At 39.1% G+C, this 20,138-nt stretch overlaps 1 protein-coding gene across 1 annotated transcript; it reads left to right on the top strand.

Moving 5' to 3' along the window:
• Positions 1-13,818: 13,818 nt before the first annotated feature.
• LOC131243248 (lysine histidine transporter-like 8) lies at positions 13,819-19,834 on the top strand. Its single transcript, XM_058242448.1, has 5 exons — positions 13,819-14,333; positions 14,424-14,557; positions 15,919-16,346; positions 17,701-17,832; positions 19,001-19,834. Exons 1-5 carry the CDS (start codon positions 13,945-13,947, stop codon positions 19,484-19,486), a joined length of 1,569 nt encoding a protein of 522 aa, XP_058098431.1. The 5' UTR covers positions 13,819-13,944; the 3' UTR covers positions 19,487-19,834.
• Positions 19,835-20,138: the final 304 nt, after the last annotated feature.

Raw genomic sequence — 20,138 nt, 5'->3', positions numbered from 1 at the left:
GGAGCAGAGAATTCATGTAATATTCCTTGGTCGGTACAGAACTTCTCAACATTGCTATTCTCAAATTCAGATCCATGATCACTACGAATTTTACTGATTTGAGAAGATTTTTCAGTTTGAATCCTTTTGAAAACTTTTTTTACTTCTTCAAGGGTTTCAGATTTATCCCTTAAGAAGACTACCCAAGTGAATCTGGTAAAGTCATCAACTATTACCAGGATATACTTTTTCCCACCACGACTTTCTGTTCTGGTAGGTCCTATCAATCCATGTGGAGAAGTTCGAGTGGTCTTGATGTGGTATTTGAATTCACCTTTTTGTGTGAGTTCTTTGTTTGTTTGCCTATCTGGTACTCACCACATATTTTATCTAATTTCTGAAGTTTGGGTAAACCTCTTATAAGTTCTCGTTTGCTCAATCTATATAAATTTCGATAATGTACATGTCCAAGACGTTTGTGCCATAAATCAGTCTCGTCTGTATGGACCATGTAACATGTTTGATTAGATGAACTGGATTCGCTAATAATATAGCAATTTTCAGACGTTCTACGTCCAGTTAATATTACAGAACCCTTATTGTTTAGTATCTCACATCTTTGATTAGAAAATCGAACACTATGGTTATTATCACATATTTGAGATATACTAAGCAAGTTATGTTTTAAGCCTTCAACATATAAAACATTTTTAAACACAGGAAGATTAAAAAGCTGAACCGTACCTTGGCCTATAATCTTGCAGTTGCTACCATCACCAAATGTGACTGAACCATCAGTCATATCTTTCAGATCCGTGAATAAAGCTTTGTCACCTGTCATATGCCTGGAGCATCCACTGTCTAGGTACCACTTTGAATGACTTGTTGCTTTGAAAGCAGTGTGAGCAACCAAGCAGGTAACTTTAGTAACCTATTTCATAACTGTTTTGGGTTTAGGAACATAGTTGGTCTTCTTTTGTTTATATTTGTAAGAATGACCTATAGAGTTAGATTTTAAGAGCTCCTTGAGTAAATCAACTATCTTTTCAGTTAGTGGATTTCGTTTCTGATTAAAGTTGACATGGCTACTTCTAGGTTTTTGAAAAGTTTTTGAATTTCTAGAAAAATCTTGATAAGTACTTTTCCCTTTTGAGTTTGAGGACTCTCCTTTAACAAACATAGGAGGAGTATACTTTTGTTTAGGAGGTAGATTTTTATCATAGCCCAACCCAGATAGATCACCACATTTTCTTGATCCGGATAAAAGTTTCTCTAACTTTGGATCACCTTGGGCATATTTCCATGTGTCCTTTAGACTCAGAAGAGAAGATACTTCAATTTTAAGTTTCTCAATTTCAGATTTTAAATAAATAATTAGGGAGTTTTTGAATTCCAAATCGCATTTTGATTTTTCAAAACAATTTGAAATTTGTGATTTTTCTAAGTCAAGTGATTCAAAACATTTTTTGAGTTTAGAAAACTTTTCTTTTTGAAGTTTAAGTTTGACAGCAATTTTACAACTTTCCTTATATAGGGCATTGTAAGCGTCTTGAAGATCATCTTCATTTTCACATTCACTATTCAGATTTTCTTCACTTATTGAGTCATTATCTGAAAATGTGAATTTGGCTAGAGTCATAAGAGCTTTAACCTCATTGCCCGACTCAGTTTCAGAATCTTCTGATTCAGAAGAACCTTCAGAATCAGATGATTCATCCCATGTAGCCAACATACCCTTCTTCTTTGGTTTGTCCCTTTTAGGACATCTATTTGTTAAGTGCCCATATTCTGGATAGTTGTAACATTGACTATCTTTCAAAGATTTTCGAGATTTGGGTCTAAACTTCTTTTTATCATTTGATTTTTGAAAATCAACCCTTTTCTTGCTTTTGAAAATCTTGTAAAATTTCTTAGCTAAAAGAGCCATATCATCTTCTGAATCAGAATTTTCTTCTGAATTACATTTAGAAGATTTTAGTGCGATAGATTTACCTTTAGGAGCTTTAAAGTTTAACTCGTAAGTTTGTAGAGAACCAACTAGTTCTTCTACCCTCATATTATCCGTATCACGAAGTTCCCGGATCGCGGTTACTTTAGAATTGAACCGTTCAGGAAGTGAGCGTAATATTTTTGCACACACTTTATTTTCTGAGATTTTATCACCAAGACCCCACATTGAGTTTACAATGTCATTCAATCTAGTGTAAAAGTCCATAAACATTTTATTTTCCTCCATATGAATTTCTTCAAATCTGGTTGTGAGGAGTTGGACTTTAGATTTTTTGACAATTGTAGTACCCTCGTGTGTCATTTCTAATATATCCCAAGCTTGCTTTGCAGTATCACAGGAAATGATTCTTTTGAACTCATCCAGTGATAGTGCGCAAGTAATTGCATTTAGTGCTTTAGCATTTGCACTACTCTCACTTTTCTAAAGAGTGGTCCATTGGTAATATGGTGTGACTTTCATAAATTTTGAACCATCAACTCCAATAACTTCCATGATAAGAGGATTCCATTCAGCACCGTGGCTTGCCACACATTTTCATCCATTGATTTGAGGAAGATCCTCATTCCGCTTTCCAATAGGCATAGTTGGAGCCATCAAAGGGTGGAGGCCTTGTGATCGAAAGGCTATCAAAATTTGACATCTTAAATAGCTTAAATCGTTAGCTCAGAATTAAATCCAAGAATTAAAAACGAGCTATTAGGCTCTGATACCACTTGAAAAGGCCTAGCTATATGTCCTAGAGGGGGGGTGAATAGGACAATGCCAAATAAAACTTATAACAGCGGAATAAAAAAGAATATGATAACCAAAATAAATCACAATGCAAGAAAGTAAAATAACCTCAAATTTCAGATCTTGAGAGGTTGATACAAATGTTATTCTAAGGACAACCTTACACCAAAAATCAGAGTTTATGGTAGGACAACCTTATTTCTAGAAAGATCTTTGTATCAAATCTCAAATCGAAGAGGAATACAGAAATAAATACAAACTGAATTAAAATAAATTGTAATCATAAATGTATTGTTCTAGGGATAGCCATACACCATAAAAATGGCAGGGCAACCTTACTGGAACAACTTTTAAAGGAAATAGAATATCAAGCTGATAAAGGAATAGCAGAAAATAAATTCTAAACTATTACAACATTCTCACAATGCTTGAATTAAATTATTACAACATTCACCACCATACATACATCCCACAAAAGAATAATTAAAAATCAGAAAAATAAATCATTCAACCACAACACAAGGGATTATAGTGGTTCGCCTGTGTGTTCACCAACTGTTAAACAACAGCCACACAAAATGTTACTCCACTCCTAATATCCTCACACAGGGGATATTAGCGTTCACTAAAAATAGGTTTTCCCAGGTTCACCCAAAACCTTTACAATTGTGTCTTTGTCTGTGGGCTTACACAATTAAAAAAACCCTACTTCTGAGTTTTCCTGGCTCTCCTCAGATAACCAATACAAAAAGATTTTTCTAGCAAATCTTGAAAGAAACCAAAACAGAAAGGAATTTACAATTAAATGTAAAATACCTGATTATCTCCTTCGTTGTAGCAGCCCGGTAGAACCAAATCAGAGTAGATGATTGAATGTCCAAGTTCAATGTCCAGTACTCAATTACAATAGTTCTAATTCTAATAGATTTTAAATTAAACCGAATAGTGCTTGCCTTAATTGATTTTGATTCCAAAGAAAGGGAATAACAATTCCTCTTATCAAATTAGATTGGAATAGCAGAAACAAAATCAATTAAATAAAGCTAAGGAAAGAGAATATTAAATAAGCACATTTAGCTTAGATGGAGCACAGAATTATCTCTCAGAAGTTCGACGAAGATTGGCTTGAATGGACTAATTGATTCGATAATTTCTTCTGAGATTCGTACACTATTTATAGGTGAGCAGATCGCGTCTTCGACTGGTCTAGGGAGCTCTTCGACTAGTCGAAGCAATAACAGATATTTGAAAGATCCGGCAGGATAAGCTCTGACCGTTCTACGACTGGTCGAAGGTCTCCTTCGACTGGTCGTATGTCACCTTCGACTGGTCGTAGGTTTCCTTCAACTGGTCGAAGAACCTGAAACACATCGCTGGATTTTGAGTCGAAGATTTTCGACAGGTCGAAGATGCAGTCGACATTGTTCCTTCGACTGGTCGAACAGATTCCTGGACTAGTCGAAGCCTAACAGATTTTATCCGAAATTTGTAACAAACTCACGACTGATCGAGGAATTTCTTAGACTGGTCGAAGCAACTCTAGGACTAGTCGAAGAAGGCCTAGGACTAGTCGAAGAACAGACCAAACTCATGTAAAATAACATTCGACTTATGTGTCCAAAATGACCTACTTCTAAGGTCAACCTATAGTCAGTCAAACCTCAATCATGAAGTAAGGACATTGAAACGTTAGGAACTAGTGACCTTGAAGTATGAGCCTTGAAGTCTTGCTGTAGTTGAAATCTTGATGTAGCTCAATCTTGAAAGTGTCTTGAGTTCTTTACAAACTGCCTTGAACTCTTCTTGAAGTCTTGCAACTTGAGTCTTGTCTTGTGAGCAGTTCTTGCATTCAAGATTGATCCTTGTACTTGTGAGCTTTGCTTGTTGTGAGCTTTGGCTTGTTTAAGAATGTTGATCCTTGAGAGAGCTTCACTTATGCAAGGTATATATAACAATGATTTTGGCACCACAAATTTGACAACAGACAGGGATATAAACTATAGCACTTACAATTTCCTCGATGGGGCCCTCATCAGGGAAATCCGTCCCGCCCATTGCACTCTACGGCTCAAGACCGACCAAATGAGTCCAATATGCAGTATGATTTGGCGAGTAAAAAGATTAAGGTGGGTTTCAACGATAAACACCACTATTTCCTATGGTATGGGCCTTCAAAAAATGGGATCAGCTTCATTTTTCGGCTCAATGCCTAAAATGAGCTGGAGAATGGAATGGACGGCGTGGATTAACTTCATACATCAGGGTGGGGCCCGCATGAACAACCCACCCCAAAATCTCTCACATATATATTATATATTATTTTATTTTTTTGTTAGCTTGTTAGTACATATCCATGTCAGTACACGCACTCCATGTTAGCTACTCCCTGTTGCACGTCCAGCATCCAGGGACACTGGACGGCATGGATATAACACAGGCACCATGGTGGGTCCCACACGGACGACATGGCCCACCATGCATGTGTGTGTGTGTATCTATATATAATATAAATATATATTACATATATTTAGTCTAATATATGGGATCTCCCTGAGATGTAGTGGGCCACTCTGTCTGATGGATGGAGTAGATTTTTCATAATTCGGTGGGGCCCACTACATTCTAAGGAGAGGAAAAGGAGAGAGAGAGAGAGAGAGAGAGAGAGAGAGAGAGATACGGTGAGATAGAGGGACCCCGCCACTATGGGCCCCTCTTGGTTAAATCACATACATCAAATGGGTCCCACCAACAAATGGGCCCTAAAATAAGAAATAACGGTGGATCACCTACCTTTAGGCCTTCTCCTTGTTCCCTTAGCCTCCTTAGCTCCTTGCCTACACTTTTGATGGTGGTTGATGGGGTTTTGATGGTAGGGATGAGAGATTAGAGGGTGGGGAAAGTGGGCCACACTTGTTGTTATTGTTGTTGTTTGGGAGAGAAGAGAGGTTGGACGTGGGATGCTTGGGAGAAGAAATGGAATGAGAGAGAGAGAGAGAGAGAGAGAGAGAAGTTATGGTGGAAAGGGATGGGATGATGTGTGATGGGTGATGGGTGGAGTGATGTGTTGTAAGAAAGAGATGGGTGGAGAAAGAGGGAGAGTTGACTTTGGGAATGAGAAGGGATGGGTTGTTGTACTTGGGGTATAGAGTGACTTGACTTTACTTGACATGAGTGATTGATTGATTGATGGGACATATCGTAGAGATTCCATCGATATTCGTAACGCGCAGTGTTTCTTCTGAATGAACGCAGGCCCACATCTCCTGGCCTGGGTATCGGTTCGGTGCATGAGTCGTGGTGTTGGAATCGCGACGACAGTACGGTCGCTAAGGTATAAATTTCGGGTCGAGCCGACTTTGGTATGCAGGACTCAGCTTAGGGTCGCCCGCAAATGTCGGATATAAGTCGAGGGTTGCCGGAATTCGACCGGGAGAACCGCGAAAGTCCACGGAACGGCCCGGACTATGATTCGGGTCTTACACACTATGTAAAGTAAATTAAATATTAAGAATGACTATAAATGGATCCTTAGCGTTTTAGTATTTTACTTTATTGATTTCTTCTAAATTTCAATTATTACTTCTTATTGTCCAATTCAATAGTTAATTTCATATTCAGCGAGCTCTAAAGTGCTTTAAAGAACACACAAATATAAGTTCATGTGAATTTGATATCGTTCTACTAAGTTAAAATTACATCACAATCTTGTACTTTGGATTATCATCTTTTAGATAGATCATGCCGGGTCATCATCCAATACACGTCCATTTGAGTCCTTTCCTTTTTATCCAAAGTTTATAGAAAACAACACAGCCAACGGTTAGGAACGGCATGGACGATCCACAGTGGTACCTATCAAGTGTTTGGATCACTGAGCCATCGGCCCACTTGCCCAGACCAGTACTCTACGACACACATCATTTAAGGATAGGCTTGGACTTTGGATGTTATTTCATTTGGGTTGGTAAGAATCAGATGCAGCTAGTGGTAGTTAGCAGGAGAAACTGTTTGTATGACACGTTTGCTTAGATTGAGGCCACCCAAGCCCCTCATGATCAATTTCCTCAGCAGCAAACTGCGACTCTGCGGTTCTCACAATACCGGTTGTACCTAGTTGGGTAAGACGCCCAAGTCTGTGGGGACCACCATGTTGTATGTAAAATCCACTCCGTCTATCAGGTTCCATCCTTATATATTAGCCCTAAAAATAAAAATCAGTTTGATCCCTGACTTAGATGGGCCACACTACACGGAACAATAGGGGTAGGAGGCCAACCATAGGTTGGTGCATGGGACCAATATCATGTGTATCTTTCATCAAATCCGTTAATCAAGTGTAAATCACGAGGATGAATTAAATTACAAACAATCAGCATGATACAAAACCCATACGAGCCACATTGTGTTAACTTAGTAGTTTTTCTAGAATTTTTCATTGTTCCCATCGGTTTTGGACCATGTGGCTTTTCAATTAGGCTTAGTTTCTATGTGGAAGATCTAAATATTACCTATCACCTGATGGACGGAACGGATTTTATTCAATTCGGTAGACCCCAGAGAGCATGGGTGTCAAAACAGGCGTTGGAGACTATTCCAAGGTGGCAGGCTGACACACCTAACATTCATGTCAGTTTACTACCGTGTTACAAATATCAGTTCAAATGGAAAAGTCTCATGTGATGTGGACCGTTCCTTCAAAATCATGCTCGGGGTAGGTGGTACATTGCACAAATTCAACAAACATATTTATTTATTTTTTAATTCCATTGGAGTACCTACCTGATCAACGGTCTAGCTCTAGTTCACATGTGTCGCTGTGTGTCGCTTGTACCATTTTGCACTAGGGATGGAGACTCCAGTTTTGCAATTGGATTTTTTATAATGAGCTTCTACTTTTCTCATGAAAGCAACACACAAAAGGAATGGACATGGATTAGGGTGGATTAGCGCTGGGTGTCGATTTAATCCACACCGTTTATCATTTTTTTGTTTTTCATATCATTTTAATGTTTAAGTCTGAAATTGAGAAAGATCAGAGTATTAAGTGTATCATGCAAACCTATAAAAGTAGTAGAAAATGAAGAGCCATGGGCCCTCGCCAATATAAATACATACATCTTTTATTTAATACAACATTGTCTATCTTTCTTTGTCCTTATAGATGCTTATCATAATTTTTCTTAGTTTAATATCCACACTTCTATCCAGCACAAAATTGTAGCTAATATAAATTGATTAGTATAATTTTAATCTAATTTATTAGTTTAATTCTTTATCCAGAAACAAATCCCTAAGCTCTCACTTAGTAATTTCATTAGGCCATGATTAGTTGGCCAAGGCACGACTATCTTACCATTGTCAATCATCAATGACTATGTTTGCCCACTCGAAGTGTTGGTAGTAATCTTTCTTCTTTTTTTATTTACTTATCAATTTTACTATATTTTTTTATCAATTCAACAAAAATTGACATTTAATTTTATTTCTTACTTACTTGTAAACATATTGCATTGTCGTTAAATGATACAAGCTATCATCGACGCAATAAAAAGTCTTTGCTTTTTAGGAAAAATGAACTCATTTAAAGAATTAACTCTTCCCTTCATAAATTACTTAATACCTTATAATTAGCGTATGGAGATACAGCCATCTTTTTTAATTCAGTTTTAATCTATCTATTTAATAACCTAGGGTCAAAGGAGGTTCAGTTTGATTCAAATCATACTCAGCTCTGGTACACCCGACAAATGCATAAATACAACAGACATGATTGAATATTGATCAAGCATTACATGTGCGGATTAAAGCCAACAAATCCCATACAAAAATGACTATTTGGATTAAAGAATATCTAATAATCAACGCAAAGAATCTGTTAAATGGAATCCACTTTGATTACGTCTTCAATAAACTATTGTGACGTAGGGAAGGATGTGAGGTCGAGCATCGTCTTCCTCAATGGGATAACTATTCCAAATTCATGGTTCTTCCTTAATAAAAAAATAGAAAATAAATTTTATAAAATTTGAAATTAATTGATAATTGACTAATTTGTATGTGGATGTTACATCATTAATATAGAAAAAAAAAAAAAAAAAAACTAAAATTCGTAATTACCAAAAATAATAAATTTCTAATTCTAATAAAAATCATAATTATACTAAAACTCCTCTAAAGCCTAATTTCTAAAAATAAAAATTCTAAATAAACTTTTGCTAGAAGGTCCTAGCATAATTATAAGTTATTTCTAAAAAGTAAGAAAATTTAAAACTCTAAAAATAGAAAAATATTAAAAATTTCAGAGTTACTAAAAATAGTAATATTTTTTTTCTAAAATTTCATTTTTGAGCTGAAAGCGTGTGTTTTCTGACGAAATAGACAGATGTGACTCACTTTGTGGGTCGGTTCACCTCGGATGTTCCATCTCAATAAAGATTGATAGGTTGCAAGCCTCGTAACGACAATCGGATCAAAAGTTACATTCAAATTACGGTCCACCTTCTTTTGACCCAACCATACTAGGAACGTATTTGTGATGCACGTTCTGCATCACATTGGGATCTAATGACCACATCCATTCAATCAATATCAAATTTAGCCCCATAGAAGTGGGGCAAACGAAATGGACTGCCTAGATTGAGGATGTGACTTTCCACTAACTCAAATCGTTATCGCCGACTACCCTCGAAATACACGATGAAAAGTCAGTGTACGCTGAAAAAAAGTTGGTGGAGTGTCATTGCACATGTCATCAAAATATGGGCTTTTGAAATACATATTAGATTCCCACTTTATTACGGTTGGCTGTGGGGCCCCGTGATAGATCGAGATTGGACCTTCTACCTAGGCCTATAGGCTAATTAGGTATGGCATCTATCTTGCATGTAGACCGTTGGTTAATTTTCTTTTTCTTTTTTTTTTTTAATATATAATTTCCTTAGCAAAAGACGGATTAAGAGGGAAATATGAATTTTATCAATTTTCGAGCCAAGCTGGATTAGGTTCGCCCCAACAGGCCTGTTTGGAGATCAGCTTAGGCCTTGAGCCGGACCAATCAAACACGGACCTTTGGGCGGTAGGAGATAACATGAGCAGGAGTGTAAGAAAAGATCAATCGAGTATGAGGTAACATGCGCTCAAAGTCACATTTCCGGTATGAGAGTGTGGCCCACCAGTCCTTGAGATGAGCTTGCTGTACTCATGACGTAATAGCATGCCCAACCGATGGGACCCGAACCTCCCATCCATCTAATCATAATCCGACACGCCATTTGGTTCACCATGATTCAATAATAGGACTCGGCCAGCTGACTGGGCAGGATGAATTTTGAGCCAAGCCACTGAAAAACTTGCTTGTGGGTCTGAGTCGATTGGGACGTGGAAATGCTAGATTGGATACACTGTGATGTTTTTGAGAAATCTATCTTGTTCAGCGATTTTAAAAGATTATTTTAGAGCATGCGATAAAAAATGAGTTGGATTCAAAACTCAAGTGAGCCGGAAAAAGTGGGGATTCAGTAACCACCATTGGAACATTTTTATCGCCACAAAAGTTTTATATTAGGCTATGTTTTTCGTGTTTCCACTTCATCTCAGTTGTAATGATCTTATAAATGGTTTGGATGGTATATAAATATCAAGGTAGAGCCTAAGAAGGTTTTAACACTAGCAAACTCTTTCCCCAATATTCGCTCTCATATAGCCCACTATGGTCTTAGATCCACCTCATTTTCAATTGTATGTTCTAAAATAAGCTTGCAAAATAGATGGGTGAAGTGGATTTCTCACAAGCATCTTGTTGCCCCACCTGGCATCCCAACACAATAACTTCATGGGAAGGCTTCGCCGAAATCTGTGGTCCAAGCAATTGGAACTTGATGTGACTCGTCTTGTCTACTTTAACGTGATCCACGTATGCTTAACTAAGTGATTCAGGTAAGATTTTCTAGATAGCCTAAGGTAGGAAGTTCCTCGGATTGGAAAGTTAGGTGGAACCCACTGTAATGTTTGTGAGAAATTCATCCTGTTTATATGCTTTTCCATATCATTTTAGGACATGAAATAAAAAATGAGATAAATTTAAAACTCAAGTGGGCTACACGATAGAAAGTAGCGAGGATTGCAAGTCCACCATTAAAACATTTGTAGGGCACGAAAGTTTTGGATCAGGCTAACATTTTTAGGTTTTCAGTTCATCCGTCCCAGTAGGATTGACCTTATGAGTATAGATCACATATAAACATCACGTTAAACCCTAGGCGGGTTTCGATGATTTTTGGAACTACCTCATTTTTTGTCCCGTTACCTAAACTAATCTTGTAAAACGGATGGACGGAGTAAATTTCTCACAAACATCACGATGGCCTCGCCTTGCTTCCCATTGTAGATCTTCCTGGGAAATGCTTTTGCAAGCAATCCTTAGGAGAAAAACGTTGTTTCATACTTTCAATAATTAAATTTAATAGTCAATTATAATAACAGTTGATGGTCATAAATAAAAAGGAAAAGAAATTAAAATTCTTATTTTAAGAAACATTGCACACCCTAACCTACGTGTCTGCAGCTGATGCAGTAGATGATGTGGTAGGGGCACACGTCAGGTGAAATACCTAAGCCGTCCATCAGGTGGACCTGATGTGATGTTCATGATGCATATGCTGTCATAGACGAGCCATCGACAACGTGGACGTGATGTTCCTCTGCAAAGATAAAAGGTGATCCACAATTAGATGGGCCATGGTATTGAAAATAATTAAGCTGATGTAGAGAGCATCTGCTGCTTTTTTCACAAAGCTACATTCCTTCACGTAGATGTGACCCCACCCCAGTGGAACAAACCTCATTCCTAGGGTCCAGGGTCTAGTGGTTCCCTTCTAATGGATGATATGGACATTGCATCTTTATGCCATTGCCTGCATGTGTACTGTTGTCGGCGTCACCTTACTTTTATGGGATGACGGATTGCCTGTGACGGTAGCGGAATAGGTGAGACCCGGACACCTTTATGTATTTTGTATCCATACTATTTATTTATTTAATGCATTATCTAAAAAATGAAGTAAATTTAATTATAAGGTGGATCACATATACCTTAGTAACTAGTGGTGATTGAACTTCGTTTCACTAAAACTTCTTAGGTCGTACTTTAATGTTTTACTAGTGTTTATTGGCTATCCAATCGGTATTGATAAGGTCGTAATAAGTATAGACAAAGTGAAAAATAAATATTAGTTTGATCCAAAACTTTTATGGCTCATTAATTGTCAATTACTATTGTTTCCTATGGTATAGTCTACCTGATAATTGGATCTTCTTTATATTTTTGGATAATGTGCTAAAATGATTTGAAAATACAGATGAATGACTGAAAGGGATACAAAATACATACATCAAGGTGGGATCCATGGCAAGGGCCGCACGTCTTAGGTGAGTCCGAGTCTTAATTAATTGGCTCCGGCCTGCTACCTCAACCCTGGAAGTTCCTAGACACGAATGGGCACTACTCCACCATGCCCCTAGAGACGTCATGTGAAGTGCTCCATGTGGCCACTATGATATATATATTTTATCTATGTTGTTCATCTATTTTGACATATCAATATAAGGCATAAGCCCAAAAAGAAGTAGATTGAAGGCTCCGGTGGACTACACCACATGAAGCAATGGGGATTGAACTTTTACCGTTATAAAATTTCTAAGATACACCGGAATGTTTATTTTTCATCCAACATATTCATAAGGTCATATATAGTGCTTCATTTGGTGCCGTCCATTTGAGCCTCCAATCTGTTTCCTTTTTGGGTTCATGGTTTAAAATTATCTTTTCATAATAAATGTACAGCATATATAAAATAAATGTTAATAAACTTAGTTGGGTGGGCCCCAACTAAGTTTCGATCCCAGTTGTTATTTTAACTATGACTAAATCATTAATAAATGTTTTTTTAACTAAATGATTTATTCATTTACTAACTACTGAGTTGAATCGATGGAGAACTCAACCCAAGTCAATACACACCGAGTCGAGTCAACACCGGTCGGGCCTCTTGAGTGGAAAAATCCGTACCAGATTCAAGCCGTTTAGCTTTTGTGCCCGAAACTCAGGACCGAGCCGACCCAACGGCTAAAAGTTTGAACCTAAGCGTGGCCGTGGCCCAGCCCATTGACAGCCCCAAATGAGTGTGACCATCTGGTTCATGTACACAGCCATTGTCCACATATCTCAATCCAAACCGTCCAAAACGTGAGCCTAACTTTTACATTTGTGATATCCCTGAGATCAGATTCACTAGACAATCCAAACCATCCAACAAGACGCACTCATTCAACAAATATGGACCAATACCGATTTGACGATCAGGACCATACACTCAAAGCAATCTAGACCACGTCCGATCAGCACTGGACCCCATGATTTGGAGTGGTTGGATTGTGGTACAAACGTGCCACATGAACAATAATGACGGGAGCGGATTAAGCACCCCGACCTCACCCAAGATGGTGCAGACCTGACCATAGGAGCCATCTTAATGTATTTATTGTTGTATATCCATGCCGTCCATCCGTTTTTCCAGCTCATTTTAGGCAATATTCGAAAAATGAAGCATATTCAAATCACAGTTGGACCACACCATAAGAAACAGTGGTGATTGAACATTCACCATTAAAAACTTCCTAGGGCCACCTTAATGCTCACAGTGACGTTTCTTTTCCATCCAACCTGTTGATAGGGTCAAATACATAGACGAAAGGGAAAAGAACAAATATCAGCTTGGTCCAAAATTTATGTGAACCACAAGAAGTCCTTAATTGTCAATCACTACTGTTTCCTGTGATGTGGTCCCACTGACATTTGGGTCTCCTTGATTTTTGGGCTCATGATCTGAAATGAGCTTTCAAAACTAATGGACGGAGTGGATATACAATATATAAATCAAGATAGGCATATAGTCAGTGCCACACCTAATCCACTGGGAATGATGAGCGCGTGCGTGCAAGCACATGCGTCAGTCATGTAGCCACAAAAACCATCAACCCAAAGACAGTCAAACTAACCAATTAATGTAGATGTGTCATAGGCGGCCCAACAGATTTTCTCCGTCAACATCCCAACCTACCCCCAAACCTTCCCTTCTCGTCCCTTTATAACATGCATACATAGAGAGACTTGCTTTGTAGTCTTTACTAGAGAGAGAGAGAGAGAGAGAGAGAGAGAGAGAGAGATGGAAGATGTTGTGGAAGTTGTTTCAATCCCAGTTACACCAAGAACACCAAGAACGGCAGCACCGACACCACCGATATCTGCTCCACCATCCAACCTCCACTCACCCTCCCTCACTCGATCTCCCCTCCTTCCTCCATCAGGCCCGAAAACCCCACGAACGCCCCGCTTCATTACACCGCTAGCCAGCCCCATGCGTAAAGCGATCATTAACATGCGGGGCTACTTGGAAGACATGGGTCATCTCACGAAGCTCGACCCGCAGGATGCTTGGCTGCCCATCACTGAGTCGAGAAATGGAAATGCCTTCTACTCGGCATTTCACAATGTCACGGCAGGGATTGGAGTTCAGGCGCTCGTGTTGCCCGTCGCCTTCACATTTCTCGGATGGTATGTACTTACTTTCGAGTTTAATTTAGTAAGAAAATGAAAATGTTCAACGAGAGCGACGTAACGGTTTTTTGTATCGTTTTTTTTCAGGACATGGGGCATTTTGTGCCTGTGTTTTGCCTTCTCTTGGCAGCTTTACACGCTTTGGATACTCACCCAACTTCATGAATCGGTGCCGGGTACCCGTTACGGCCGATACATCCAGCTTTCAAGGGCTGCTTTTGGTAAGTCAAGAGATACGGGTTCTTGCATGTGACCAAAAAAAAAAAAAAAAAATGACATCTGTAGGACGTGGACTTTCGCAGGAAGTTCCTGCGCAAGGATTCTTAGTGGGGCCCACTGCGATGTTCGTTAGAAATCCAACCCGTCCATCCGTTTTTCGAGATAATTTTAGGACATATGACCAAAAATATGGTAGATTCAGAACTCAAATGGGCCACACGAGAGTAAACAGTGGGGATTTAGTGATCACCGTTGAAATATTTATATGGCCACAGAAGTTTTGTATCTGTCTAAGTTTTTGGTGTTTTCACTTCATCCCAGTGAAAATGACCTTATAAACGGTTTGGATGGGATATAAAAAATCTAGATGGGTGTAGGAAGGTTTCAACGGTAGGCATTCCTTTCCCCACTGTTTCATCTTGTATGGCCCACTTGAGTTTTTGATGCTTCTCATTTTTTCGTCGCATGAACTAAAATGAGCTCGAAAAATGGACGGACGGATTGGATTTCTCATAAACATCCGGTGGGCCCCACCTAGAATCCTTGAGCCTTTCGCGGGAAATCCCGGTCCCCCATCCGTATGGATGGTGGGGCCCACTTTTTGACTTTTTCAGCCGCTTGATGGGGATCTGACGGTGACGAGTTTCACGCATTGTAGAGTGTTGTAGACTTTTACTAAACAGTTCTTCACACGAGATGTGATGTAGCGTGAAACACCACCACCTAGAGTTTGATGTGATTCATGAAGTGGGCCCCACGTGGTCTGCCATTCTTAGTCAATACGTTGGATTTCACTTTCAATTCCCATCAGACCCATCTGACGGATTTCTTTAATATATTAAGCGTTTCACACGGACGCCGCTTCGGTGGATCCCTGACTGTGGGGTCCACCTTGATGTATGTGACTTACATCCATGCCGTCCATCCGTTTTGAAGATCATTTTAGGATATCATCCAAAAATCGAAGTAGATCCAAATATTAGGTGGACCACGCCACAGAAAACAGTGGTGATTGAACACTCACCACATCAAAAACTTCTCGGGGTCCAACAGAATGTTTATTTTCCATCCAACCTGTTGATAAGATCAAAAAGACCTAGATGAAGGGACCACACAAATATCAGCTTGATCCAAATATTTTTTGACCCACAATAAGTTTTTAATGGTCGATCACCACAATTTCCTATGGTGTGGTTCACCTGAGATTGCAACTGTTTCATTTTTCTGGATCATGATCTAAAATGAACTTTCAAAACGGATGGATGGCGTAGATGTAATGGTTGGAATTGAATGTCCAACTACTTACTAGCACTGTGGAATCCGATCTTAGGCAATCTAACGGTTGGAATTGAATGTCCATCAGGTGAAAAGCTAGGCACCTGGCTAGCCCTATTTCCTACCATGTATCTATCAGCCGGCACGTGTACGGCCCTTATAATAATCGGTGGTGGTAGCATGAAGCTTTTCTTCGAGAACATATGCGGGACCAAATGCGAATCACAGCCGTTAACAACCATAGAGTGGTATTTGGTCTTTGTGTGCTTAGCAGTAGTGCTGGCCCAGCTGCCCAACTTGAATTCCATTGCTGGGGTCTCACTAATCGGTGCAATCACAGCCGTCAGTTATTGTACGCTGATCTGGGTGGTGTCCATTAGCAAGAGTAGGCCCATGGGCGTATCGTACGACCCGATTAGAGCAAGATCCGATACTGCAAGAGTTTTTGGTATACTAAATGCGATTGGGATCATTGCTTTCGCTTTTAGAGGCCACAATCTAGTGTTGGAGATTCAGGTGCGTCACACACTCCTTTGGTACACCTTCTTTTGTGGTTGTTAAATGAAAAGCATTTAATTCATTCATCTTTCCATGGCTTTAAGAAAAAAGAGAGAAACGTATTGGCCACTCCCCCTGCCACCAGCCCGGTGGCTGGTGTTCGGTGCTCTGTGGGCCCCATCATGATGTATGTGTTTCATCATTCCGTTCATCAATTTTTACTGATCATTTTAGGCGTTGATTCAAAAAAATGAGAGGATATAAATCTCAGGTGGACCACACCACAGGAAAACAGTAGTGATTGGAGATCCACCATTAAAATCCTCCTAAGGACCACTGTACTGTTTATTTGACATCCAACCTGTTGATTATCAGCTTGATCCAAAACTTTTATGGCCCCCAAAAAGTTTTTAAAGATCGACGTTCATTCAACACTGTTTTCTTGTAATGTAGACCAGTTGAGATTTTTATATATCTCATTTTTGGTCTCATACCACAAAATGATCTAGAAAAATAGATGGATGCAATGGATGAAACACATACATCATGGTGGGGCCCACAGAGCACCGACCATCAGCCATTGGCTGGTGGCAGGGGGAGTAGCCAATCCGTTTCCAAAAAAAGAGGGGTTATTTGATACTCTGGCTACATCTGATGCATGATGCGCAGGCACTTAACAGTCTGCAATTTTTTAAATTTTTGTACGCTTGTTTTTTGAAATAGGTCCATTTGTTATTTTTATTTTTAACCATCAAATAAATGTCTACCACTCTGTTTGTCAGCTAATCAAATAAGTGGAATTTTTTTGTTCATGATACATCTAAACTGGGACCCATACTTTTAAACTGTTCAGTTTGAATTACTTAGACTCCACGTATGCAATTTGTATGTAATCTATTAGTGCCTGTGTATCATCAATCGCACTCGACCAGAGTATAAAAATATCTCTCTTTAGAAGAATAAAGAAATAAAAAGGTATATGATCATAGACACCTATCATGATTGATACCAGCATCCTTTCTTCCTGGTTCAGATAATTCAATGATACAGTTACATGCTCCAGATATACTCAATGTAGAAAGAATGGGTCCTGCAGGTGTAGATAGTGGCGGTGGGCCACAGTGCACAAAACAAAAGTGAGGTTTGAAATATCTGTGAGGCCACATGAGTTTTGCATGGGCGGCAGCACTTCAATTAATAATAAAATAATAATAAAGATATTATTAATTAAAGAAAGGAATAGAAAATTAGTGGGAAAGAGAGAGAAGATATTTATATATTGGTAGAGTAACACAATCTATATTGAAAAGCTGGATGTCGGGTAGAGATGTAACCTGTGTTATTTGTTTTGTGTTTTGTTTAATGGATGCAGTCGACAATGCCTTCTACACTAAAACATCCTTCCCATATACCCATGTGGAAAGGTGTGAAGTTCGCATACCTAGTCATTGGTATGTGCTTGTTTCCCATTGCACTTGGTGGCTACTGGGCCTATGGTAATTTGGTAAGTTTTCTTCTTTTTTCATTATTGGTTTAAGCAACTGTTAATAGATGTGGGCCCATCATATGGACGTTCATTGACAGGTTATGTGATATGTTACACGCCCTGCATCAAACCAGGTCGGCTCTTTAGGGAGCCTTTTTTTAATTTTTCAATTCTTTAATAAATATCTTGTAAATGGATCATAATTATTTCCTTTCTTATTTACAAGATTCTATTTGACCACCTACATTTTAGACACAAAAATCGAGAACGTTGGAAAATATTTGGGAGTCCTACCATGATGCATGTCGCTTATCCACACTGTTCATCCATTATGCTAGCTGAATTTATGGCATGAGCTCAAACAATGAGGAATATCCAACACCACAGGAAAAAGGGAATCGAACACTTACCGTTAAAAACTTCTCAGGGCCACTATATCTTTTGATGTGGGCCATTTGAGTGTTGGATCTACCTCATTTTTCAGGTCATGCCTCAAAATGTTGTGGCAAAATGGATGGACGGAACGGATATATCATATACATCACCGTGGGGTTTAAAAATTTAAACTAGTTCTTTTGAACCAGTTTCCAAGGCAAAAATTCTGCTGGATTTTCAAACAGGTTGAAAGGGTAATAATTATCCATTTGCAAGGTATTTACACTTAGCTTTGAGAAATCAAATAGGCCGCCTTTCAAGATCCTTTCACACACTCCTTAGTCATCACTTACAAGTTCTAGACTTGTATCTTTAGGGGCTCATTTGGTTATCCTCAAAGTTGTTATCAGATAGATTTAAAAGGGCATGTGACATGTATGGTTATTTAAAGATACAAGCTAATTTAACACATGTCAATCTCTTGAACATGTAAGGTAGTGCATGTGACATTTGTTGTGCGGGTACACATTAGTATTGACATATGTGAGGTGCTTGAAGATTACATATAAAACTTATATTGGGTGTTTGAAAATGAGTAATCTCACTTATGGAATATAGAGACATGGGCTCAAAACAGCTCTCACATTTCGTTCTAGTTAAGACTTGAAACGAACACCCAAACAAGAAAGATCATTCGTTTCGTAATTTCCTCTTCACTAATCTGATAATTAGCAATTCAATGCCTCTGCATTCAAGTAGACCAAACTTCGGTACTTAAATTCTGATCTTTAATTTGTTATTTTAATGGCAGATACCGGCAAGTGGGATCTTGACCGCTATGTATTCATTCCATGGAAAGGACACATCACGGGCTGTGCTAGGACTAACAAGCTTGCTCGTCGTAATCAACTGCCTAAGCTCATTCCAAATCTACGCAATGCCTGTGTTCGACAACTTGGAGTCAGGATACACCAGCAAGCACAACAAGCCATGCCCGTGGTGGCTCCGGTCAGGGTTCCGAGCATTCTTCGGTGCAGTGTCCTTCTTCATAGCCACAGCATTCCCCTTCTTATCAAGCCTGGCAGGCCTGATCGGCGGGATCGCGTTGCCCGTCACCCTTGCTTACCCATGTTTCATGTGGAATTTGATCAAGAAACCAGAGAGATATAGTGCCATCTGGTACATGAATTTGGGACTAGGAAGCTTAGGTATGGTTCTAAGTGTACTAGTGGTTGCAGGAGGGGTGTGGAGTATTCTAGACACAGGCTTCAAGCTACGTTTCTTCAAACCCCAGTGAAGATGAGAAACAAGAATGCTTGAATTTCAATGGTGAGGAGTTTCCTTGTATTTTTCAACAAGGGATGTATTTGGGATGAGAGAAGTTTGGATGGTTTTAGACATTGTCTTGGCAAAGGGAGAAATGAGTAAAGGTTTGTGAGGTTTTCTACTTATTTGAGTGAAAGAGAATGCAATATCTTAGGTCTTGTGCAAAGATATGGTAGGGTGGGAAGTTACACGAGACTTGCATTCTTTGATGGGAAATGTCTTATTGTTGCGTGAGGGGGTACAGATCCAACAAGTGCAAAATCTTGAATTTACTTGCATTATTTACTTAAAACAAAAGAAAAAATTTCAATTGCTTGCACTATCTACATGACAAAACAAACATTTCATGACTATGGATTATTTTATTTAATAAGCTATGGCAGTGGCAAATGGGTCACGGTCTCCCACTTGTTAGACGAGCTGGCAGAGACTGTGTAGTGTGTGTGAATGATCCAGGGTTCAAGATCTGGTAATCTTCCTTTCAAAAAAATTAGCAAATGGGTCATGCCTACAGTGAGCAGGATCAAATTTTGAATGGACCCAACCCAAGAGGCCCGGCCTGGTCAGTTTAACACCAGGGACTCAATCAATCCAGACCCAGGCCATCTGCAATCCTACCAGCC

Source organism: Magnolia sinica, chromosome 4, assembly GCF_029962835.1.
Source record: "Magnolia sinica isolate HGM2019 chromosome 4, MsV1, whole genome shotgun sequence".
Classification (NCBI taxonomy): domain Eukaryota; kingdom Viridiplantae; phylum Streptophyta; class Magnoliopsida; order Magnoliales; family Magnoliaceae; genus Magnolia; species Magnolia sinica.
The sequence above is the reverse complement of the archived record's forward strand: the minus strand, read 5'-3'. Positions and strand labels throughout refer to the sequence as shown.